Below are 26,563 nucleotides of genomic sequence, written 5' to 3'. Positions count from 1 at the left end.
TTCCACTGGTTTTAGTACCACTGGTGTTTTTTGCCTGAAGTAATCATTAATGTGATAAAGACCAAATGGTAATTAGTTCCATGATTCCTTTTACATTAGGTGATATTATTTTATCTATTCATTTAAGTTAGTGTAGACTTATGGATTTCTATTTTACTCAGTGTTTTACAATCCATTACAATCATCATTTCAATTCTTACACCATTACAGATTCTGCCAATAGGAGTCCCTTTAAGTACATCTTTTTTGACATAATCTCTTTGTTCTTTGATTAGTCCTTTAGTTTCTCACACAAAAATGTTTCAGGCTCATCCGGTAATTTTCTTGTCCCAGTCCTGCAATAGCTATTTCTCCAAGGATACCAGGTTCTTTTAGTGAAGAACAGTATTCTGAAACCAAAATGTAGAAACCAACTATATTTATTGCTGTGAGTTTGCTACTACCATGCCCCCTGGTGGGCAGAACTAGGAAGTGTGTGTGTGTGTGCGCGCGCGCGCGCGCGCGCGCGAATATGCACTCACCTATATATGCGCTTTTGTAATTTCTTATACAGGGTGGCCATAAAGTTTGCGCACAGTTTTAAATCGCACATTATTTTAAACTGCACAAGAACTTTATGGCTACCCTATATGTCTCTATTGATACTGAATAGCATAAATTCACAATGATAACACCAATTCCAATCCAATCCTACAGTGTTTATTCCGATTCCTCCCCATATCTTTAAACTCATTCTGCTCAAAGAAGCAAGAGTTGCCTCTTTTGCCTCATGCAACAAACGTCCTAATATGTATTCCTTGGAATAAAACTATTTCACTGATCATTTATTAACATTTAAATTTCAAATACAGTACAATCATATTAGGGTCATCTTTTAAGATTTATTTATAGTTTTTACTAGATTCATTCTTTCTTACAATTTTTGTTTCCCTTATCTTAATATTTTTGATGTAATTTTATTTCTTTGTAAAAGCTCAAAGATAGTTCTGGGTGTAAAAGCTATCCTGCCTAAAGAAATTTGCATTCTCCTTACTTATCCGGCTACGAGCTGGCTTTGATCCTGAAAGCCATGCAGCGGTGAAAATTCTGCTCCGGGTGCCCTTAGCCCAGTTTCATTCATCCAAGTTGTGGCCATTATTGCACCTTCAGAAGACACTTTTCTCCCTACCCCCCGCTTTTCATTGATCTTGAGGTAGGGGATTTCAGGCTTGGAGGGCTAAGCAAAGCAGCAGCCCTTTCACTTCAGGTGCGTGGCGGAGGACAGTGGCCCGTGGCCTGGAGGCAGCAGCACTTCGTCCTCAGTTCTGGGTCAGGTATAATGGATAAAAATCGTTGTACCTGGTGTGAACTTCAGAAGCATAGCTTCCTACAGCACGGGAGGAAGGCTGTTGTAAATTCTCAATTCTAAGACACGTGTCCTTCATGTTTTTGGATTTTGAACTATATGCCTCTTAAGATAGCATCAGAAGAGTTTTATTCGCTTCTGGAAAAGCCAAGTGTTCAAAGGCTGTAATATGGAAGGACATAGCTACAGAGGAAAGAGCAAAGCTGCAGATTATCAGGCAGTAGAAGAAAGACCTTTTTGGACAACTGAAAAAGGAATGGATTGCCCCTGAGATGCTATTGCCGCAACAAGTGATTGAAGAAGGAATCCTGTTCCTGCCCCTGAGCTAAGGTACAAGGAGTGGCTTGGGGAGTAATGGGAACCGCCATAGGAAAAGAGAGATGGGGCACACTACTGCACCTCTGTTTAGCTGGCCAGCTGGGAGTTTCTATTTGGACAAGGGCATTTGTTGGTGGACTTTTATGCACCAACAACAGCTGTTGAAAGCATGATGGAGCACTTGTCTCAAGACACTCATGTGATTAGACCGAATATTGTAAAACATCCTCTGACCCAGGAAACAAAAGAGGGTGAAGGGATTGTCCTGGTCCCACTTGAAGAAAAGTTATATTCCACGAAGAAAAGGAAGTGAGAAGATTGACCAGATTTTAGCCCTGAATTTAATTGTCTCTCATTTGCAGAGCACAGATGATGTGAATAGTGTACAGGTTGGCCTTTATGTGAGAATGCATTGCAGGTGTATCTGATTTTCCTAGGGTATTTTTAACTCTTGGTCCCCTTTGCTTCAAGAGACAGGGAGACCACCCACTGAGAACTGCTCTGTAATCTGCAGTCCCAGCAAATCATTCTTGATCTTGTTTTCATTAATATAATTTCCCTAGCAGGACTTTCTTCTCACGACAGTAACATCATTTTGATGAGCAGAACTTATAAGACTGCCTCCAAGAAATGAAACTAACATCTTACAACCACCTAATCTTTGATAAACCAAACAAGAACATACCTTGGGGGAAAGACTCCCTATTCAACAAATGGTGTTGGGAGAACTGGATGTCTACGTGTAAAAGACTGAAACTGGACCCACACCTTTCCCCACTCACAAAAATTGATTCAAGATGGATAAAGGACTTAAATTTAAGGCATGAAACAATAAAAATCCTCAAAGAAAGCATAGGAAAAACACTGGAAGACATTGGCCTGGGGATAGACTTCATGAAGAAGACTGCCATGGCAATTGCAACAACAACAAAAATAAACAAATGGGACTTCATTAAACTGAAAAGCTTCTGTACAGCTAAGGAGACAATAACCAAAGCAAAGAGACAACCTATACAATGGGAAAGGATATTTGCATATTTTCAATCAGACAAAAGCTTGATAACTAGGATCTATAGAGAACTCAAATTAATCCACATGAAAAAAGCCAACAATCCCATAGATCAATGGGCAAGAGACATGAATAGAATTTTCTCTAAAGATGACAGACGAATGGCTAACAAACACATGAAAAAATGTTCATCATCTCTATATATTAGAGAAATGCAAATAAAAACAACCCTGAGATATCATCTAACCCCAGTGAGAATGGCCCACATCACAAAATCTCAAAACTGCAGATGCTGGCGTGGATGTGGAGAGAAGAGAATACCTCTACACTGCTGGTGGGACTGCAAACTAGTACAACCTTTCTGGAAGGAAGTATGGAGAAACCTCAAAGCACTCAAGCTAGACCTCCCATTTGATCCTGAAATCCCATTACTGGGCATCTACCCAGAAGGAAAGAAATCCTTTTATCATAAGGACACTTGTACTAGACTGTTTATTGCAGCTCAATTTAAATCACCAAAATGTGGAAACAGCCTAAATGCCCACCAACCCAGGAATGGATTAACAAGCTGTGGTATATATATACCATGGAATACTATTCAGCCATTAAAAAAATGGAGACTTTACATCCTTCGTATTAACCTGGATGGAAGTGGAAGACATTATTCTTAGTAAAGCATCACAAGAATGGAGAAGCATGAATCCTATGTACTCAATTTTCATATGAGGACAATTAATGACAATTAAGGTTATGGGGGGGACAGAAAGAGGGACAGAGGGAGGGGGGTGGGGCCTTGGTGTGTGTCACACTTTATGGGAGCAAGACATGATTGCAAGAGGGACTTTACCTAACAACTGCAATCAGTGTAACCTGGCTTATTGTACCCTCAATGAATCCCCAACAACAACAACAAAAAAAAAATTGGAAAAAAAAAAAAAAAAGACTGCCTAAGATTGTGTGCTGGTCATTCAGACTGTTTAACCATGCAAAAATAAAACTTGAAGACCACTGGATTGTATGGACAACTTTTGCTCAGAGTTAATAAACCTGATTGGAGAAAAAAAAAAACTTTTTGGATGCTGGGTCAGGAAGTATGCTGAGTTAATGAAGAACATTTCCTTCTTATCTGCTTCTGAACCCCTTGAATTTTATTTCAGAAGGGAAGGGAGAAGGTTGGGGGGTCCAGAAATATGTAAAATGAGAAAAGAAATTATAATCCAGTCTCTCATCATGGCAAAATGCCTTAGATTAATTCATCTGTATTAGTTACATAGATAACTATGGTCAGATAAATGGTTGGTGAAAGCTATCCATTAGTTACACAATAATCATAGCCTAGTTAGTAAAGATTAGTAAGGTGAATCTATAGATTAAAATGCAATTCCCATCAAAATACTACAAATATTCCTCACAGAAATGGAAAACTTTATATGGAGCCACAAAAGACCCAGAACAGCCAAAGCCATCCTGAGAAAAAGAACAATACTGGAAGAATCACATTACCTGACTTCAGGTTATACCACAGAGATGTAATAACAAAAACAGCATAGTACTGGCATAAAAGAAGACACATAGATAAATGGAACAGAACAGAGAACCCAGAAATAAATCCACACATCTATAGTGAACTTATCTTCAACAAAGCTGTCGAGAACATACAGTGGGGAAATTAGTCTCTTCAGTAAGTCATGCTGGGAAAACTGAACATCCATATGCAGAAGAATGAACCTAGACCCCTACCTTTTACCATGTACAAAAATCAAATCAAAATGGATTAAAGACTTAAACCTAACACCCATAACTACTAAAGGAAAACATTAGAAAAATGCTTCAGGGCATGGTCTGGGCAAGGACTTCTGGAGTAATACCCCTGAAGCTCAGGCAACCAAAGGAAAATTGGACAAATGGAATCAGATCAAGCTAAAAATCTTGTGTATAGCAAAGGAAAAAGTCAACAGTGTGAGTAAACACCCACAGAATGGGATAAAATATTTGCAAACTATACGTCTGACAAAGGATTAATAATGAGAATATATAAGGAACTCTGACAACCCCAGCCAGTGCCTAGTCCTCCCTTCAAAGAAACTTTGGAACTCTTTCTGGAACAGCCTTCAGATCTGTCATCCTATTACTCTTAATGTCCTGAATGTCATCAAAATATCTTCTTAATAGCTGGGCACAATGGCTCACACCTATAATCTTAGCACTATGGGAGGCCAAGGTGGAGGTATAGCCTGAGCTCAGGAGTTTAAGACCAGCTTGAGTAAAAGTGAGACAGGATTTTACTTTCTATTAAAAATAGAAAAAACATCCAGGTGTTGTAGTGAGTGCCCATAGTCCCAGCTACTTGGGAGGCTGAGGCAAGAGGATTGCTTGAACCCAAGAGTTTGAGGTTACTGTGAGCTATGATGCCATGGCACTCTACCTGGGGCACAGAGTGAGACTCTGTCTCAAGAAAAAAAATGTCTACTTTACAATATTTCCTTTATCTTCAGGTGAAGAAAAAAGTCATTGGGGGATAGATTAAGTGAGCAGGGAAGAGTGTTCCAATACAGTTATTTGTTTATTGGCTAAAATCTCCTTCACAGTACTGTGTGACTCTTTGCTTTTGTTCATTGGTGAGCTCCTTTGGGACCATTTTTGCATACGCCTTTCTCGTGCCAAGATTTTCGGTTAAGATTTTTCTGTTTCACTATCAATGTTTTCTTGGTCTGCTATGCTTCCACAATCAGCTGACAATTTTGTCACTCAATCTGACAAGTTTTCGCAATGTTTTCATCAATTCTACTCATTATTGGCTGCCTTGACCTCTCTTCATCAGGAATGCTTTCTGTCCCCTTAGAAAAGTGTTTAATCCATTTGTATACTTTTGTTTTCTTCATGGCATTATCCCCATAATCTTGGACTAAGAAGTCCCTGATTTCACTTTCACTCTTGCCAAGTTTAACAACAAATTTAATGTTTATTCATTGCTCTAATTCAAGCTGTGGCACACACAGAAACACACAATAACAAATGCCACTCAGCTGCACGTTGACACAAACTCAGCTGTGAGACACTGTTGTACTGGTTGTTTGTACAGTACTGCTGATAAGCACACTGTGGCATGTTTGTGAATTTAAATGTCAGACCTCATACCTGAGTTGGTTAAACTGCTTCTGCTCTAAGAAATAGAAACTTAACTGGTATAATAAAAGTAAATCTATTATCCCATATGAAGAAGCTCCAGGGTTGGCTGGTTCACCTGCCTGACAAACACGTCACTTACCTAACTTCTTCCCACATTTTGTTTTACTATCCTCAGACCTTACCTCAAAATCAAAAGGTACAATTAACTATCGTGTCCAGGTATAAGACTTTTCAGCAAAGGCAAAGGACTATCTTATGAAATGCATTAATCACTAAAAAATCCTATTTCCCAAAATCTCACTGAACATTCCTCAGTTTTTCACTGGCCAGAGCTAGGTCATAGGCTTTCTTCACATCAATCACAAACCAGGACACATTATCAAAATTAGATTAGACTAACTTTATCAGTGGACAATGAAATAAGAGCAAAGTTCTGCTGGCATGAAATAAGCACAGGATAGCTGCTGAATAGCAAACCAAAAGCCTATAAAAGTACCTATAATTTAGGGTGGGCGTGGTGGCTCATGCTTGTAATCCTAGTACTCTGGGAGGCAGAGGCAGGTGGAATGCTTGAGCTCAGGAGTTTGAGACCAGCCCCACATGGAGTGAAACTCCATCTCTAAAAATAGCCAGGTGTTGTGGTGGGTGCCTGTAATCCCAGCTACTTAGGAAGCTTGAGCCTAAGAGTTTGAGGTTGCTGAGAGCAATGATGCCACCTGCACTCTACTGAGCATGACAAAATGAGACTCTTAAAAAAAAAAAGTACTATAAATCTGTTGCAAGGAAATAATGTGCCTCATAGAAGAACTAACACTTGTAACATTCTGTATATCGGTCTAAGTGCTTTACATTTTCTAATTTACCTATCCCTTACTATAGCTTCCTGGGGTAGGTAATGTTAACATTATTTGGCAGATAGGAAAATGACAAACAGATGTTAAGGCATTTGCCCCAAGTCACACAGCTAGTATGTTACAGAATTTGGACTTGTACCCAGAAAGTCTGGTTCTAAGGTCTATATTCTTAACCACTATATTAAGGGCCAGCAAACTATGGCCTGCACCCAAATCTGGCTTACAATCTCGGTTTTCAGTGGTCAGTGAGCTAAGAACGGTTTTTATATTTTTAGGGCACTTTTTTTTTTAAGAGTGAAAGAAATGTGTATGTGACCTGGAAGGATAAAATATTTACTCTATGGTCTTTCATAGAAAATGTTTGCCAACTCCTGCACTATACCATGTTTGCCAGCACTAGGAAGTAAAGGAAAACAATATAAAGTGTGCTACATAGAAATAGTTCCTGGGTGACATACGAGTTAGGCTTCGCACACTCAGACTACTCATTTAGGCATTTCAGGGTCCTGAATGATGGGACTGTCTCCTTACTGAGCACATTCTAGAGTACAATGAGCATTACTGTTCCCAGCTTCTTTCTGAATTCGGGTTGTGCTAAACTTTGTGTACTTGACTATGAATTGTTTATGAAAATAATTGTTTTTAGAAAAGTATGTGGGTGACAAAAACACTGTTCACTTCCTTTACTAAAAACACTTCCTTTACTAAAAAGGCAGCTCAGTAATAATGGACATACCCATTAATATATACCAGGAAATGACTGAGGAATATTTGTGTAGGATGATACTTTAAAGGTGTCAAATGCTTGATATAAAATATACTGCATATTGCTTTAAAAGATCATGGTGATTTATAATAAGAAATAAGGCATAATGGTTATTAAACTAAAGATTTTTTAGTTTCTTTTGGATACCAAAGAAAAAGTTTAACACAGAAATTACCTATCATGTAACATTCTCACAGGTAAAAATCCCCACCACATACAGAGTTCATGGACTCTTCACATATTCGTTCAATTCTGTACATTTCATTTATTCAGAACTGTTTGTGATGTTTTATAAAAACACATGTTCTAAAGTGGCTACATAAATAGGAAAGATATTTAATAAATATTTTGTAACCACAATGTAAGCATTTTTTCTAGATAAAAAACCTTTATATTTTCTAAATTCATTTTCCCTCTGTATGAAGTCTCTGAAATATAATAAAGTATATTTTTATGGAAAAAAAATTATTCTATTTACCTGAGAGTCAATAACATATCACTTTTTAGTAAAGGCTTTTCTACAGTTTTTGTAACCTCTGGATTTTGATTTCTCCAATTATAATGACTGATTTATGGTTGATGTTGACAGGAGACTCTACTCTCGTGTGAATTCACCAATATCTAGTAAGGACTGACCTCTCAACAGAAGGACTATACCTTCTTATCATCCAGAGAACCAACTAAGAGAAAGTTGGTTCCCACATTCAACACCAAGAGAAAGTGTTGCCATGGGACCATTATGTTTCAGACCTAGAAGAGAATTACATTATTTAGGCTCATATCTCATTTCTATGGTCTCAACTTGATGTAAGAGAGGCTGAGAAATACGGACTAGCTATGTGCTCAGTAGGAAAAAGAAATCCACATTGCCAAAGTTTTTCCCTGTGTGAACATAAATTCAAAGTTAACTTCTGGTAGAACTACTCTGTTTCCTTGAAAATAAGATGGTGTCTTATTTTAAGGTGTGTTCCCAAAGATGCGCCAGGTCTTATTTTCAGGGGACGTCTTATCTTTCCTGTAAGTAGGTCTTATTTTCGGAGGATGTCTTATTTTCGGGAAAACAGGGTATTTTGGTAGAACTATTTCCCACATTCATTATATCTAGGGTTTCTTTCCTGGTGATAACTTCTGTCCTACCAAAGGCTCTGAATTATGGTAGGGGGGGTTGTACCACTATTTTTACAGTGTTTCTCTTTGGTGTGTTTTTCTTTGATGTATAGCAAGAGTTGGTTTGTGGCTGAAGATCTTCCCACATTCATCACATTTATAGGGCTTCTCCCCTGAGTGAATTCTCTTATGTTTAACAAGGGTTGAACTATCATAAAAAGATTTTCCACATTCATTACATTGATAAGGCTTGTCTCCTGTGTTCTGTAGTGTACATTGAGGGATGCCTTCTGGCAAAATATTTTCCCACATTCTTTACATTCATAGGGTTTCTCCCCTGTATGAAGTCTCTCATGCTGAATGAGCTGTGACTTTTGGCAGAATGCTTTCCTACATTCTATGCATTCATAAGGTTTCTCCCCTGTGTGAGTTCTCTGATGTTTAAGGAGAACCGACTTCTCACAGAAGGTCTTTCTACATTCAATACATTCATGTGTCTTCTCCCCTGTGTGAAGCCTTTGATGTTTATGAAGAGCTGACGTCATATGGTATGTTTTCCCACATTCTTTACATACGTAGAGTTTGTCCCCTAAGTGTATTCTCTGGTGTACAGTGAGTTTTGACTTTATACTGAAGGATTTCTCACACTCAGTACAGTACAGGTGTTTCTCCTGTGTGAGATAGATGATGCACAGTCAGATCTGACTTTTGCGAGAAAGATTTTCCACATTCACACTTGTAAGGCTTCTCCCCTGTGTGTGTTCTTTGATGTTGACGGAGGGCTGAGCTCGGGTAGAAAGTTTTCTCACACTTAGTACATTTATAGGGTCTCTCTCCTGTGTGAATTCTCTGATGCACAGTGAGGATGACTTGTGGTAGAAAGTTTTCTCACATTCATTACATTCATAAGGTCACTCTCCTGTATGTTCGCTGGTGTACTGTGAGGTTAGACTTCCGGAAGAAAGTTTTCCCACATACATTACACTTGTGGTATATGTGGACCGACTCATCACGAGTTTCTCCACATTCATTAAATTCATGGTCATTAGCTCTTGAGTAAATTGTCTGATGAAACAAGAGGTTTAACTCATACCCAAAGGCTTCCTCATTTTCAGTATAATCACAGAGTTTCTCTCTTGTGTGAGTTCTCTCATGTGTACTAAAGACAGAATTCTTATGGGAGGCTTCACTGCATTAACTATATTCACAGAGTTGCTCCACAGTGTGATTCACCTGTTGCTGAATAAAATCTTCATTATGACAGATGTTCCCATTTTTATTAAATTAATTTTGTTTCTCTGTAGTGTGACTTTTGTCCTGATTAATATCATCAGGAAGCATTTTCTCACACTGAATGGCATCATCATCCTTCTTTCCTGAAGAGTTACTATTATTAGTGTTGAACTCTGGCATATTGTTCAAACCAGCTACATCTCAGTTATATTTACTGGGCATTTTTCTTGAAGGAAAAGAGTCTATGCACAGATTAAGTGTTTTTCTTAATATATTCTCTCCATCTGTAATTACTTTTTTGTTAATGTTAAATACAGCATTCCATACATTTCTGTCTTGGCTTCCTTTACTGTCCATGATGCCATCAATTTCCAATTCATCCAGAAGCAAGAAAAATTAAACATACATATGAATCTGAAACTACTTATAAAATTGAGCTAATAGGCCAGACACTGTGGCTAACACTTATAATTCTAGCACTCTGGGTGACCAAAGTGGGAGGATCACTTAAAGTTAGGAGTTTGAGACCAGCCTGAACAAGAGCAAAACCCATCTCTATTAAAAATAGAAAAATTGGCTTGGTGCCCGTAGCTCAGTGGCTAGGGTACCAGCCACATACACCAGGGATGGCAGGTCAAACCCAGCCTGCACCTTCTAAGCAACAATGACAACTACAAGAAAAAAATAGCTGGGCGTTGTGGCAGGCAGCTGTAGTCCCAGCTATTTGGGAGGCTAAGGCAAGAGAATCGCTTAAGACTAAGAGTTTGAGGTTGCTGTGAGCTGTGATGCCACAGCACTCTACCAAGGGCAACATAGACCCTGTCTCAAAAAAAAATAATAATTAAAAATAAAAATAGAAAAATTAGTTATAGTCCCAGGAGTTTGAGGTTGCAGTGAGCTATGATGATGCCACTGCACTCTAGCCAGGGCAACAGAGTGAGACTATTTATCAAAAAAAAAACCCAAACACAGTAGAACCTCCATAGTAGGCCACTTCCCCACACTGCCCAACTCCTTAAGCTGACCTAATTTTCATTGACCGGACATGCACCATATTTACGTATCAATACAACAGGCCCAGTTCCTTATGTAGATCACCTCCACATGTTGACTGGTTTGTTAAAGTCCTTTGGATTGTCAACTTACAGAGGTTCTACTGTGTATACTGAGCTAATAAATAAATGTTCTTCATTTATCTCTTTGGTTTCAGACCCAGTCTTCTAGGATAAAAGTAAAACCAAATAAATATTTTCTACTCTCTCTACTTTTCTGAGGGACTAGGAGAAAGGGGTGACAAAAGTTAATATGGTAGAAAAGGGGAGAGTAAATCTGGCAATGAATGTACATAAATTTATTTGATGAATATACCTTTGCAGATAAAGAAGTGAAATAAACATAAGGATAAAGAATTTGGTAAATTATGACGAGTGGAATTTAGAGTGAGATATGCTCAATTAGAATATATATAGTAACATATTATAATACAACATATTGTAAATGTGATACAGAAAAACAAGTAAACAGTGTTGTTGCAAGAAATTATTAGAAGAATGAAAAGGTTTAGAGGAGGTAGATTAGAGTACATGTGCAGTCAATCCCACCTTCACCATATTAAGAATTCAATCATTTTGCACACTGTCACCTTGAACCTAGTCTAGCAAATGGTCATTTTTCCTGATCTTACATCTCCTCTGGCCATCCCTCTAAAGGGCATTATCTACAAGTAATCAGCTTCCTATGTCTCCTGCTGATATGTAAATTCCACAAGACCAAGACACTTTATTTCCTCTACTGCTGTGTTCTTTCTTTTCTTTCTTTTTTTTTTTTGAGACAGAGTCTCACTATGTCACCCTCAGTAGAGTGCCATGGCATCATAGCTCATAGCAACCTCAAACTCTTGGGCTTAAGCCATTCTCTTGCCTCAGCCTCCCAAGTAGCTGGGAATATAGGTACCTACCACAATGCCTGGATATTTTTTGCTGCAGTTGTCATTGTTGTTTAGCTGACCAGGTTGGAACCCGCCACCCTCCGTGTATGTGGCTGGCACCGTAACCACGGCTATGGGCACTGATACTGTGTGTTCTTGTCATTTAGAACACACCTGGCCTGGAGTGTGGGGATTAATCGATATTGGCTAACTGAACAGATAAGCGAATTAATTACTTCCTCCAAACACAAAAGAAATCCTTGACAATGAGGAGAATGTGGGCAACTAAGAATTCTAAAGAAAGGGAGACTAACCAAGATAAAATATTTATTATGAGATAGGTGGGGATAAAATTCAAGGCACAAGGGCTTAAACTCTTAAAAAGCCAAGAAAAAAAGAGAAAATTTGTATGTGAGAGTGGTACCTGATAGTAAATCTAATTGTCTGAGACATACAGGCTAACTAGTCTAAACAGATAAGGCCTCTAAAAACAGATTCTTGAAGAACCTTTAAAGATGCCTATACCTAACCTGACAACCAGGGTCTAATCTCCCCTGGGTTACCTGGGCAATGCTGGCTTGGGAATTCTTCCTCCAATATCCATGGTGCTTCTTGCTCGAACTTGAAGATCCCCTCTGGCTTGGAAATGCAATGCCCTGACAATGGAAATGACACAGAAGTTACCTAGCTTTAGGAAGTCAGAAGAAAAAGTTATGTCCAAGTTCAGAAGCTGTACAATGAAAGGGCCCACTGGAATCTTCCCATGGGGAGGTGAAAACAATATTCCTGCTGTCCAAACTAAAAAAAAGATCCATATGGTTTTATAACTAAGGAAAGCCATGCCTGATAATGCTTACCCAGTGAGGCGAGGATACTGCAGTTCTCCAGCATCACATACCTATATGGAGTTTTCTGAGCAAGGTCCAGCTGACCCCACTCCTCCCGGGTGAAGTTCACAGTCACATCCTCAAGTGAGATCAATCCCTGGAACAGCACGTATATGATCAATCTGAAGGGTTCAAAAGCAAATGACACAGAAAACATGTAGAAACTAACTCTTTGCCATGTTCACTGTTGAGTTCATCATAAAAGTTTATATAGGATCTTCACTGTATCTTCTGTTGTATGTTATATTTTGTGAGAGAAAGAAAAACGTTCATTTATTACTTCATGCATAACACACACGCAGAAGATGTATTTTATATATATGTGAAACAGTCCTGATCTCTGTGGATAGTTAGTACCTAAAACACTGTTTCTGCCTTTGAGGAAGTTTACAATGTGGTTTGGATACAAACCAGATTAATAAATAGCATGAAATGAAGAGAAAATAAAGTTTGAACTTTAATTACATAAAATGCCCTGAACTGTACAGGGATTGGACTACTTGTATACATGTGTACATTCATATCTACCTATCTCTTGCCACAATTTTATGGATACTTAAAAGTTTTTCCCAGCAGGGTGAGTCATCAGATACTTTGGAGACCACTTGTCTAAAGGAATAATCCCCAAACTGCCACATAATCCCAATCCCTAAATAGGGATTTTCTTTTTGCTTTCCTTAAAAAGCACTCAATAAAAGTGTGCGTGGGGGGGGGTTGTTTTTTCTGCCTCAAACCATTTTATCAAGGGAAAGTGTGAACACAGTCCCACACTACCACAAACTATGCAGTCACGTTTCCCACATTTAGAGAAATTGCGGGGGCCAGCACATCCAGAGTGCAATGGATGAGCCTCACCCAGGGAGAACTACCTTTGTGATCATGGTATCATCCCTGCCAAGTAAGTAGGACAAAGGTGTTATGTTTTTGGAAAAAAAGTGTTTTTTAATGTTTTGACAAACATTATTAAAGGCCATGGAACAACTACAATTTTACCCATTGGTCAAGATTGCTTTACTTGGCTTTAACTTACATGGCCATTTTTACAGCCCCATGCTACTGTGCAAAGTGAGAACTGCCTGTATGTGCCGTGTGTGTGTGTGTGTGTGTGTGTGTCTGTGCATGTTTAGTATATAGTATGTATTGCCAACAAACACCGGTAAGCTCAAAGTGGGCAGTGTGCTGACAGACGCGTTGAGGAAACAACTGCAGGACTGCCAGACCACCCTGGGCAGTCACTGCTATCCAAGCACAGGTTGAGACTGAAGGATAATGAAGACAAAAAGAATGTCTTACATAAATGTGGGTTCTTCAGGTGCTCTGGTACTGGCCAATTCAGACAGAGAGAAAATGGATATGGATTTTGTTTTAAGGTAGGTCTGTGATGAGATGGATTATGCTATATACCTCCACAATATGGGAAATCTGCACTGTAGGCATCAAAGAGTCCTGTAAGCCACCTAGATACTTCCTGCTGATAACCTGAGAGGAAATCCATCCCTGCTCATATCTTTCCAACAATTTTTATTACAGATCCTTGAAGTCAGCTCTTTCAATGGAGTAAGAAAACAAATAAAGGAACAGTATTCCCCATTTCTGAAAAAGTTCACAATAGCTACCTACATAAATCACCCAAGTCTTCGCTTATAAATATAAATGGAAAATGAAGGTTCACTAGAAATTTGATAACTAGTAACATGTGCCAAGAGCAAAGAAGTGAGAGTGAAGAAAACAAAATCAGAGCAAGATCAGAGGAGACTGTTTTTGGAAACACTGGAGATTATTAGCATCCTCAAATGTATCTAAGAGAACATAACTTCACCTCATACCCCTTAGGATAGCTACTATCACAAAACAGAAAGTCAGTGTTGGTAAGGATTTAGAGAAATTACATTGCTGCTGGAATGTAAAATAGTGTAACCACTATGGAAAACACTATGGCGGTTCCTCTAAGTTTTCAAAATAGAATTGCTGCATGCATTAACGTGCTATAGCTGCAATAACAAAGTACTACAGACTGGATGGCTCAAACAACAGAAATTTACTTCTCACAGTTGTAGTGTCAGCAGGTTTGGTTTCCTCTACGACCTGCTTGGCATGCAGTGGCCATCATCACCTGGTGCTGTGTGTGTCCTAATGTCATCTGGGAGGCCGAGGTGGGTAGATCACCTGAGCTCAGAAGTTCCAGACCAACCTGAGCAAGATCCATCTCCACTAAAAACAGAAAAGCTAGCCAAGTGCCATAGCTGGCACTTATAGTCCCAGCTACTCAGGAGGCTGAGGCAAGAGGATGGCTTGAGTCCAAGAATTTGAGGTTGTTATGAGCTATGATGCCACGGCACTCTACCCAGAGTGAAAAGTGAGACTTTGTCTCGAAAGAAAAAAAAAGAGAGAGACACCAAACTGGGTTATCACCCACCCTGACTGCCTCATTTTAACCTAATCACCTCTTTAAAAGACTCAAAACCTTATCTTCAGTACCGTCACATCCTGAGGTACTGGGGGGCAAGGGTTTCAAAGAAGGCACTGTGCCTCCCCCCAGACTGCAGCATTCCTCCTGCCCAGCTGCTGGCCTGCCCTATAGATCTTCTTTTACCAACCCCCTTAATCAATATGAAGAATAAACCGATTCTTCAAAATGAATATGTGTATGCATGTGTGTGCATACACATACTCACCTTATCAGGGAACCGTGACTGACACAGGGTTTAAGGCATATCTATTTTTCTTCATCTTAAGTTTTCCCCCCATTCCATCCCAGAAGAGATGGAGAAGAGAGTCTTCCCATCTCCTTCAGCAGGTCCTGGTAACACTTTGCCTTCAGAATTCTGGCCTCTACTACTGTGAGAGAATAATTTTCTGTTGTTTTAAGTCACCAAGTTTCTGATAATTTGTTATAACAGTCTCAAGAAATGAATGCATCAACTCTTTGCAAAAATCCTATAGAAAATCTAGTTTGTTTTACTCAGTGAGAGCACATCTGACCAGCAATAAATCTCACTTAAATAGCACTATATTCACCTTTTGAGTTTCAGATTTTGAGGGATTGTCAGATCCTTTGATATAATTACAAATCCAGAGAGTATGTATTCCATCAAGAAAAACAGTGGTATAAAAATTACAATAGGCCAAAGATGGACACATAGGGATAAGCTAGATGTCCACGAGGGAGGAAGAAGACAATACTATGAAGCAGACAGAAGAAATTCACAACTTAAATCAACTGAACTATACCTTGGCTTTCTGCCTTCCATGCCCACTAAAGAATAATCACAGTAAAAATCACAGGCAGCTTTCATTTCAGGCTTATTAACGGAGGTTGTCAACTACATCACTTTCATGAATACAGTTGAAGACTTGTGTTAGACATCAGGCCAAGAAGTCTTTCTGTACCAAGAAAAATTACATTTTCTTGTTAATGGTCAAAGCAAAGAGTTTTCCTTTTGCACAGGGCATTAGAGGAAAGTCTGTACATTATTATAATAATTATATAATATGTAATATAACACATACACTGAAGTGAAAACGATTAGGATTATGTCCATAACATTAATATGTTGCCTTTCCCTATTTTAATTCTGTTAACTCTGTATATTTTTAATGATTTTTATGTTAATTTTTTATCATTTTATGCAATGGAAAATGTGAGAAATGAATGAATAAGCAACTCATCTGGGATATGTTCTTTTTCCGTTGCTCTTGGGAAAATACAGAGAAGGCTGAATGTACAATTAACAGGAGAAGAACACAGGAACAGTCATGTGAGATCTGGCCTGCTACAGAACTGTGAGACTCAGCTTCCTAAAAATTTCTGCTGGTTAAATGCCTCTCTGTGGGAAAAAGTTTCTTTGGCCCTTAAGTGATGGCAAGAACCATGCTGACTGAGAATTCACATGCACAAATCTGATCTTGCAGAGCATGGCGGTGCAACTTTTCACTGGACTTGCTTTCTAAAGGTCAATTTCATTTTTCTTTCAGAATCAATCCAAGACTAATCCAACAAATAATATTACATCAGAAGACAGTTATCTGTTGTTATTAGAGATGTAGCAGGATACTTGTTTACTTAACATTCCTACTAAGTTGCTTACCCTTACAGAAACCATGCTACAGAAAAGGATGGGGTGATTCTGGGGAAAGAACTACAGGGTGGACATAAAGTTAACATGCAATTTACTATGTTAAACTATTTTAAATTGCACATGAACTTCACATCCACACTGTATTTTTTTTTTTTTTTTGGTAGGGACAGAGTCTCACTGTACCGCCCTCTGGTAGAGTGCGGTGGCGTCACACGGCTCACAGCAACCTCCAGCTCTTGGGCCTACGCGATTCTCTTGCCTCAGCCTCCCAAGCAGCTGGGACTACAGGTGCCCGCTACAACGCCCGGCTATTTTTTTTTGTTGTTGTTGCAGTTTGGCCCGGGCTGGGTTTGAACCTGCCACCCTTGGCATATGGGGCCGGCGCCCTACTCACTGAGCCACAGGCGCCGCCCCACACTGTATTTTAAAAATTATTTGTTTTTAACTTGGTTGCAACAGAACTTTGAGTGACTTATTATAATATGGACAGGTGTTTTCTATTCCTGACTCTGCCACTAACAAATTGGGTAACACTAGCCAGGTAACTTACACATTCAGAGTCAAAGTTTCTCAGCTTTATAATGAAGCAGACACAGATGCAGCTACTCTGTGTCTAGGTTGAAAGTAGTGCATGTTGATTACAGGCTGGAGAAAGAACTCCTCCAGCTGTACTGGGTGATCTCTCCTTCTAAACCACACCCACACTAACCCTCCAACAGATTAAGATTTTCCATGCAGGCTACCCCTTGCTGCCACTCAGTCCCCATTCATCTATCTTTTCTGAAACATGGTCCAGACCTTGTACCATGATAGGGAGGCCTTTTGCAAGTGATGACACTTGAAGAACACTGCTCATTCTGAGCAGGATGAAGGACTACTTCAGGCTGTGCAAACCTTCAGACTCTGACTTTTCTGGTGGTTTCCTGTCTTTGCTCTGAAGTTGTGCGGAGTTGTTTCATATCAGAAGAGTGATCCTCAATGTGAGATTTCTGCTCCCAAGACCTAGCCTTCTTTTATAAGAACTGTTTTCTTCCAGGCAACTGGAATCTGAGCTTAAAGCACAAAATTATTTTCCTTAGACGCTTCATTCAGGTCTCCAAATCTCATAGAACTTGTCTAAACTCTGAGGCCAATGAAAATGCTGAATGTTGGACCAGTGGAGGTGTCCAAGCAACACAGCCTGACCATCTGAGATGCTAAGAAATCCAGAATATATGACCATAAGGTGAAAATGAGATTCAGTACACACATTCACCTCAGTACAATTTCCCCCAGGCCCTGAGGGAGGGGCTGTGAGAACACTTAGTTTTAGGCAGAGTGGTCTACCCTCATGGCCATGTGACTGTGACCATTTCACTTGAACACTCTCAGTTTCTTTGTCAAAATGGAGAAGAGTTACTTAAAGATTATTATGAGGATTAAATAAAAGAGCTAATGAAGAAACAACCCAAGTGCTCATCAATACATGAATGGATTAATAAAATATATTATATGTACATATTCCATGGAATACTACTTAGCCATAAGAAAGATGGTGACCTGTTATCTTTCACAAAAACCTAGATGGAATTGGAGACCATTTTCCTAAATGAAGTATCACAAGAATAGGAAAACAAATACAACATGCACTCAATACTTTTAGGGGTGTCCAACCTGCAATCCGCAGACCACATACTGTTTATTTGAGGCCTGTTTTGCTTATCTGTGGTGTTGGACGTGAAAAGTATGCACAGACCTTTTTCTTTTTTGTTCATCAGCTTGTTAGGGTTTGTGTATTTAATGTGTGCCCCAGGGCAACTCTTATTCTTCCAATTTACAGCAGAGAAGGAAAAAGTTGGACACTCCTCTATGAATACCTATGTGCTTACAGGGAAGCAAAGTCTAATAAAATTCGGGTGAGGGCAGGGGAAGAAGGGGAAGGATAAATCCCCATCCAATGGATACTTTGCATGGGTACACTGCACACTTTCTGGGTAAAGGGCACACTTATAACTTTGACTTAAAATTTACGAAGATACTATGTAATCATAGTATTTTTATTATATCCCTATAATACACTGAAATAAACTTTCTTGAAGAAACACAAAAAGCTGATGAAAAGAACAAAATATCTTCCAAATACCTTATCAGCTGATGTTTGCTGCTAAGCTTTGTGCCAAATGTTTTACACACGCCAAAAAACGCCTCAGAACCACCTGCAGGGCACAAACATATTATTTGTGAAATGTGACACATAAATGGGGCTGCTCTGGGTTCAGACCGCTAGAATGGTGTTGGGAAGCCACTGGAAACGCACTGCCTGGACATCCTGCAAACTCGCAGCAAAACCAGGAACCTGCCTTGAACCTTTGAACAGGGTCGAACTGCAGTGACTCCAACATCCTGAAGAACATCTTAAGAGGGCCTGCGCTGCCAACTACACCAGCAATGACAAACGAACCACGGACTCATATACTAAGCCACCGGTGATAATTCTTCCTAAACAATTTGTGTCATCACCCTTAGCTTCTGATTTTCTCTTCGAAATCCCTACTCCTCTCCCTCTCTTCGCAACACAATTTGACTTCTAGCCAAATCTGTGTCTCTCTAATTGCAATTCCTAAGACCCCAATAAACACCTTGTTTTACTGCACTGCACTCTGGTCTTTCGCCCTTCTTCGGATGACATATTAACATACTCGTTTTACAGACGAGGACACCCAGTCTCACGCATGTCCCTCACGTCGCCAGAGTTAACCAATTTACACCCGGCTCCGCCCAGTGAGAAGCTCACGCCCTCCAGGCCCTGGCCACGCGCCAGGCTCCGCCCCCGTAGTGGCCATCCACTCCCGAACGCGCTGGGCGCCCCGATCCTCGCCAAACCCTACGGGACTCGTCTGCACTTCCCCGTTGGTCTAAACCCAGTCCCTGAACCGTATCCGGACCTTCAGCTTGAGGGACGTCTCTGCGAGGAAAGGAAAGGCGAGGAAGACACCTGGGTCCAAGCGGGCGCACATGCGCAGGACGAGCGCCGTGCCTGCTTCTGACGCCTGCGCGGTGCGACCAGCCTCTTGCAGACTACGTTTCCCGCCCACCCGGCGCTGCGCCTCGCGGAAGTCTGAAGAGCTACTCTCTGGAGTCCAGACTGCTTTTCCCCTTTCCTGGGGCTTCTTTGTGGCTTTTTCCCCCTTGATTGAAGGAGACTGCAAAACAATGCAGCCGTCGGCTGTTAATTGAATCCTTTTAAATAAATCGTAAAGGACATTGTAAGGGGTCATTAGGGACACATGAACTGCACGGGATGTAAGATGGTTAATTTTGTCCCTTGTAATTGTACAGCATTGAATAGCGTCCTCCCAAAACTCACGTCTATCTGGAACTCTAGAATCTGACCTTTTTTAAAAATAGGTCCTACCACGTCCTGCGTGGTGGTGTATCCAGATGTCTTTACCTGGCTGGCTCTGGTCTGATCAGCCTGCACCAACCTCTTTATTCCACTGATGTTCATTGTGAAGGGTCTTTTTCCATGGGAGCTCACATGTGTGACAAACAGGAGTGAGGGAACCTGCACAATCTGCTGTCATAAAGTTCGATCGCACCCGGAGTTAGGATGGAAAGTGTCCAGACCCTGACACTGGTAGCTCAGAAGGCTAAGGACTAATTGGCCAGAGTAGGAGAGCCCCGTCTGCGCAGCCTGTTGAATAGTTAGGCACTCTTGTCTCTACCAGCTCTTTAATCATGGTATTATCATCCTCTGTATTGCTTATTGCTTTACTGATATTACATAGCTGGGCTTGGGGTGTGTGGATGTGCACTTGTCCCAGCACTTCTGTCCTAGTAATTTCTTCATTGGGAACATCTTTTACATTAAGAGAAGCACTACAGATACTAAAAATGTCATTTTTTACAATACATTTAGCAGTATTAGTTACAGCCACTTGAGTGTGTGGAACATCCATTAAATGAAAAATTATCTGGTTCCATTTCAACACCTAGAACAGAAAAATACACCCAAGAAAGAGTGGTGAGACATTACTCATGGCCCATCAATGTAGTCGTCTATGAGGAGAATGGGTAGCCAGCCACCCTCACCAAATGTGGCCTGCCTCTAGCCCTTTGTCCCACACCACTGTATTCTGGAAACAGACCATTTGTTTTTGAGTTCCATAGTTTTGTAGACAGAGAAGAATTTTGCCCCAGAATGGACTATACTGAGTCTCAATTATGCCTGATTAAGATTATTTACAAGATGCGATTTTGGACTTTTTGAGTAGATTATATTTAGATAAGATGTTGGATTTAAAGTTAACACTGAAGTACATTAAGATTTGAGGGCATTTTGGGTTGAGATGAGTGTATTTTGCATGTGAGAAGGACACAAATGGGTGGAGGAGCAGAGGACAGATTGTTGAGTTAAATTGTGTTCCCTCAAAAAGACATGTTCAATTCCTAACTTGAAGTGAAGTGGTTCCTTCAAGAATTGGTTATACTGATCACATGGTCATGGAATAATGCCTAGCTTTTGGGGAAGTAACACCTTAGAACCTGGGAGATCAGTGTTGATGGGAAGGAGTATTAAATTTGTTTGGCTCTTGCTGTGGTTTGACTGTTCCTCAAAAGTTCGTATTTTAGAAACTTAATCCCCGATGTATGAGTATTAGGAAGTGGGGCTTTTAACAGGTGATTGGGTCATGACAGCTCTAGCCTCATGAATGCATTGATCCGTATATTGGTTAATGGATTAATGGGGCAGGGGAGGAGGTTAGCTATCATGAAAGTACATCTGTTATAAAAACCAGATTGGTTCTCCCTCATGAGCCCTCTCTCCATGTGATGCCCTGAGCCACCTCAGGGCTCTGCAGAGTCTCCACTAGCAAGAAGGCCCTCCTCACTAGATGTATGTGGGCTCTTGGCCTTGGACTTCCCAGCCTCCAGAACTGCAAGAAACAAATTTATTGTCTTCATAAATTACCCAGTCTCAGGAATTCAGTTATAGGAACAGAAAATGGACAGCTCTCAATCGTTGAACACCTTGCTTGGTTTGTCATCTCAGAATCCTTTGGTGACCTCGTTTCAGATTATCACCACTGCCTTCAACTTAACTACTGAATCCTATCCTACTGGGGGACCTAGAACTAAGGACTGCTGATTTTAGCGGCAGATGGTCCTCACCCAAGATAATGTAACAAGACTAAGTTTTGGAAAATCATATGATTCTCCCTGGCCTTATCATATTATTGCTGATACCCTGGTAATCTCCTTATATTGGCAAAAAGAACTTCCTTTAAATACTTTTTGCAGACTATAGATACTGCTCTGAAGTTAATTGATTATTAATAGGTCATCTTCAACCTGGCTGTGCTGACAAAAGCCTAATAGCTATTCCTTTGTATATTTCAGAAGGTCCTTTCTGGTTTGTAAGATCTCATTATAATCTCAAGTTTTAAACTTCTAAGAATTGGACCTTGACCCCAAGACAGTAAAGCTATTACAGAAGTCACTACAACCAAGAATAAACTTTCTAGTGTGAGTGGTGATGGATAGTTGCTGATCAGATAAGGCAGGAATGTGTAATTGCCAAAATATCTTGCTTCAGTCAGATTACTGATCTATAGAAAGTGGACAAATCAGTCTCCCACCTTAAAGAGAAGCAGTATGGCTCTTTACAGTCCATCTCAATGGCATTTGCAACATAATTACATGGCTTGGCTCTGGACAGGGAGCCTGACTACAGTCTTCTCTCCAGCTGACCATCCAGCTGGTACTCACAATCGTGATCACACTCATCTAATATTGTCTAAGACAAATAGTAACAATGGGTATAATTAGAGTAGCTGATGGGGTGGCCTATGTGTAAAAAAAAAAAAAAAAAAAAAGCCAAACTATTGCAGCAGTTTACATGCAAGACTGTAGACAAATTACTCTGTCATGACACAGTGGAGAGTTGGTGCATCTCTCTTGAGTGTTGGTGAAACATAATTCCTTTTAAATTAAGGGAAGATCACCCTGGTAAGGAGGTATCATGAGACAGTTTCTCATTCCCATCTTGTAGAAGACTGCTATAAGGCAATTTCTCATCCATCTACATAGCTTCAATTGGGTTCAGGACTTCCTATCTTCTCCCCTTCCACTTTAGATACAGCTGCAGGATTCTGTGTAAGTCTCACTACTGCTTGGCTATGGTTTAGGAGTGGCTCTTTCACAGCACAGCAACCCATCACCTGTCCCATGTGTCATCTGGTGCCACAAGTTGTATGTGCTGTGGGACTAGAGACATGAGGAGATAAAACCATGTTGATCTTGCTTTTGTTATCTCTATATGTAATAAACTGTGAATCCACTCAGGATCATTGTCTCCTTATCTGCCAAATGTACGGATGTATGGCAAAACAACATAGCAGTAGCTCTCTTAGTCAATCACACTGCTGCTTACAGACTGCTCCAGCATCTAACAAGTAGGAATACAAGTGAGTGATCTGGATTAAAAATAAGGTTTTCTGAGAGTGAGGTAAGCAAAATTGCAGACTAGGAAATGCCATTCTCTCATTCCTCCATTAAAAAAAAAAAAAGAAAGAAAGAAATGACAAAATAAAACCACCAAAACCGGGCGACGCCTGTGGCTCAGTGAGTAGGGCGCTGGCCCCATATGCCAAGGGTAGCGGGTTCAAACCCAGCCCCTGCCAAACTGCAACAACAAAAAAAAATAGCCGGGCGTTGTGGCGGGCGCCTGTAGTCCCAGCTGCTCGGGAGGCTGAGGCAAGAGAATCGCGTAAGCCCAAGAGTTGGAGGTTGCTGTGAGCCGTGTGACACCACGGCACTCTACCTGAGGGCTGTACAGTGAGACTCTGTCTCTACAAAAAAAAAAAAAAACACCAAAACCTGTCTGAACCAACTTTGTAGGCATTCTGGAAAACAGTCAAGGCTTTACAGCAACCAAGAAAATACCCAATTAAGAAAAAGCTATCTTCAAATAGTAGGAAATTGCTGAAGTTTATTGACCCCTGCTTGCCTCAACCTCAGTACTATGTGGTCTTGGTCATGAGCAGGAGGCAGTATGGCTCTTAAATCTGACCTAAAGCTGGAGAAAACAAGGTAAACATTACTGAAAATTATTGTGTACCTCTGTTCTATCTTTTCCGGGGGATATCTGAAAGACTAATGAAAGGTTCTCATGCCACATCACTCCTAATGCAGGTGGGAAAAGCCATATGTATCATAAGCTACAAGAAAGACTACAAACTTAGAGGCCTGTGACAAGAGATTAACAGGCAGGAATACAAGAGATCACCTAAGGCCCAGAAGAGAAGCTAAGGTAGGACTCTTGAGAAATTAGGGAGTCACCCCATTCAACAAATGGTGCTGGGAGAACTAGATTAACCACATGTAAAAGACTGAAACTGGACCTGCATCTCTCACCACTTACAAAAATTGACTCACAATTTAAATCTAAGATATAAAGAAGAGAATGTGGGAAAAATTCTTGATGATTTTGGCGTAGGGGAAGACTTTCTGAAGAAGACTCCATTGACAATCACAACAACAACAAAAATAAATAAATGCTACTTAATTGAGCTAAAAAGCTTCTGCACAGCTAAGGAGACACAATTAAGCAAATAGCTTCAGAATGGGAAAAGATACTTGCATGTCACAAATATGACAAAGGGTTGATAACTAGGATCTATAAAGAACTCAAATTAATCAACAAAAAAAGCAAATAATCCCATTTTTCACTGGGCAAGAGATAAGAATCTTTTCCAAACAAGACAGACAAATGGCCAATAAACACATGAAAAAAATGCTTATCATCTGTAATTATCAGAGAAATGCAAATCAAGACCACTTCGAGATATCATCTAACCCCAGTAAGAATAGCCCATATCACAAAGTCCTCAAACTGCAAATGCTGGAGAGGGTGTGGAGAAAAAGGAACAATCTAATACACAATTATTTCTGGTTGGTTACTTACACAAGTTTCTTTTTTACTTTTGTCACATTATGATGATTCTTTAATGTTCAGTGTTGGATTTCATCATTTCTCTGATGTGTAATGGGTTTGATTTAAGGATATGATTTGGGGGTTTCAACATTTAAAATATTTTCAGTATTTAAAAGACTTTCTCTCCTATGTATTCAATCTGATGTATCACAGAGTCTGTCTTTTAGCAAAAGGATTTCTTATATTTATTATACTTATAGAGGTTCTTTCCTCTTTAAATTCTCTGATATTTAGTAAGGAACAAACAGTGATGTCCCCACATTGATCACATTCACAGGGCTTCTACCCTATGTGTGTTCTGCAATGTTCATTGAGATTTGACTTGTGACTGCTGATTATCCACATTCAGTACTTCCATAGGGCTTCTTTCTTGTGTGTTCTGCAATGTTCACTGAGATTTGAATCGCTACTGAAGGCTTCCCCACACTGAGTACATCCATGGGTTTTCTTCCCTTTGTTTATTCTCTGATGCTCAGTGAGGAAAGACTTGTATGAATATTTTCAACATTCCATACATACAATCTCTGATGTACTGTGAGGTGGGAATGAATTACCACTGAAGGTTTTCTTACATTTGATACATTCATAAGGTTTATCCCCAGAGAGTATTCTGTGATTTACAGTAAGTTTGACTTCACAGTGAGGTTTCCCACATTTGGTACATTCATAAGTTTTCTCCCTATGTGTGTTTTCTGATGCACAGTAAGTGTTGACTCCACACAAAAAGTTTTCACACCATCAGAACATTCATAGGGTTTTTCCCCTGTGTGTATTCTCTGATGTCTAGTGAGATGTGCCTTGTTGTAAAAGACTTTGCCACGTTCATTACATACATAGGGGTTCTCCCCTGTGGGTATCCTCTGGTGTTTTGTGAGGTATTTATCAACCTTTTTGTTGAAGGTTCTGCCACACTGATCACATTCACAGGATTTCTCTATGTGAGTTCTCTGATAATGGGTATAAAGTGAGACTTTTTGTGTACAGCATTTCTACACTCAGTAAACTCCACTGTGTCAGTTCTCTAAGTTTAAAGTCTTAAATGCTTGCCCACATTCATTATGCTCATTGTGCTCCTGTTCTGAATGAACTCTCTGATGTACAGTAGGGTATGATGTCTGGATTATAGCTTCATACACTCAGGATAAACATGGGATGTCTCCTTTGATAGACTACTTCAAGGTATCATAACAGTTGATAAGAGTAACCAAGGTTCTCCCAAATGAACCACACTCATGGAGTTTCTCTCAGTACGTATTGTTTAATTTACATTTTTTGACACTGTGCAGGATTGCCTACATTTATTGCTTTCATGGGGTTTATTTTATATGAGTTCTCTTATATACACTGACAATTGATTTTTGGATGAAAGCACTTTGATTTTCATTACATCCAAAGGAGTTTTTCATAGTACAAAATCTCTCTTGGCTGGCAGTCTGTCTCGTGGAAGTCTTTTCCATATTCATTAAACCCACAATATGGCTCCAAAGTTTGAAAGAGAATAAGGTATTCATTATGCCTGATATACCTTCCCATTTTGACTATATTAATGAGGTTTAGGTTCAATAGATATTTCCTCAAGCTTAGTATTGAAATGTAACTTCCCACATACATTGCATTCATAAGGTACCTTTCTTATGCATTTTCTATCAATAATCATTAATTCTGAAATATATTTCAAGCTTTTCTCATATGACTTACATTGATCGAGTACTTTTCTTGAATCAACATGATTAATGCCAACATTAAATGATTTTCCAAGTGAAGTATTTTTCTCATTAATCATTATTTTGTTTTTGATCAGTATAAGATGCCTGGATGGTTGGACTTGGATGTTCTCCCCAGACTTTTCCTAGACTAGAGGAATACTAATAACATCTGGTGAATTTTATACTGTTATGAATTGGCTGTATAATTGCACAAGCAAATCTTAGGAA

General features: G+C 39.7%; 1 protein-coding gene and 1 non-coding gene across 2 annotated transcripts in view; both read right to left on the bottom strand.

Annotated features, from left to right (window-relative positions):
* The window catches only part of LOC128581026 (uncharacterized), a 38,777-nt gene extending 18,636 nt beyond the window's left edge, over window positions 1-20,141 (bottom strand). The window contains exons 1-5 of the mRNA XM_053583480.1: window positions 20,027-20,141; window positions 19,579-19,683; window positions 18,777-18,849; window positions 12,587-12,697; window positions 12,252-12,344 (exon numbers count right to left, since the gene is read on the bottom strand). Coding sequence (XP_053439455.1) covers window positions 12,252-12,344; window positions 12,587-12,697; window positions 18,777-18,849; window positions 19,579-19,683; window positions 20,027-20,141 — 497 coding nt within the window. The remainder of the gene's footprint in view (window positions 1-12,251; window positions 12,345-12,586; window positions 12,698-18,776; window positions 18,850-19,578; window positions 19,684-20,026) is intronic.
* LOC128582839 (U1 spliceosomal RNA) lies at window positions 13,318-13,481 on the bottom strand. Its single transcript, XR_008379267.1, has one exon. It is a non-coding gene; the product is annotated as a U1 spliceosomal RNA (small nuclear RNA).
* Window positions 20,142-26,563: the final 6,422 nt, after the last annotated feature.

The sequence above is a fragment of the Nycticebus coucang genome, chromosome 3, assembly GCF_027406575.1.
Source record: "Nycticebus coucang isolate mNycCou1 chromosome 3, mNycCou1.pri, whole genome shotgun sequence".
Classification (NCBI taxonomy): Eukaryota; Metazoa; Chordata; class Mammalia; order Primates; family Lorisidae; genus Nycticebus; species Nycticebus coucang.
The sequence above is the reverse complement of the archived record's forward strand: the minus strand, read 5'-3'. Positions and strand labels throughout refer to the sequence as shown.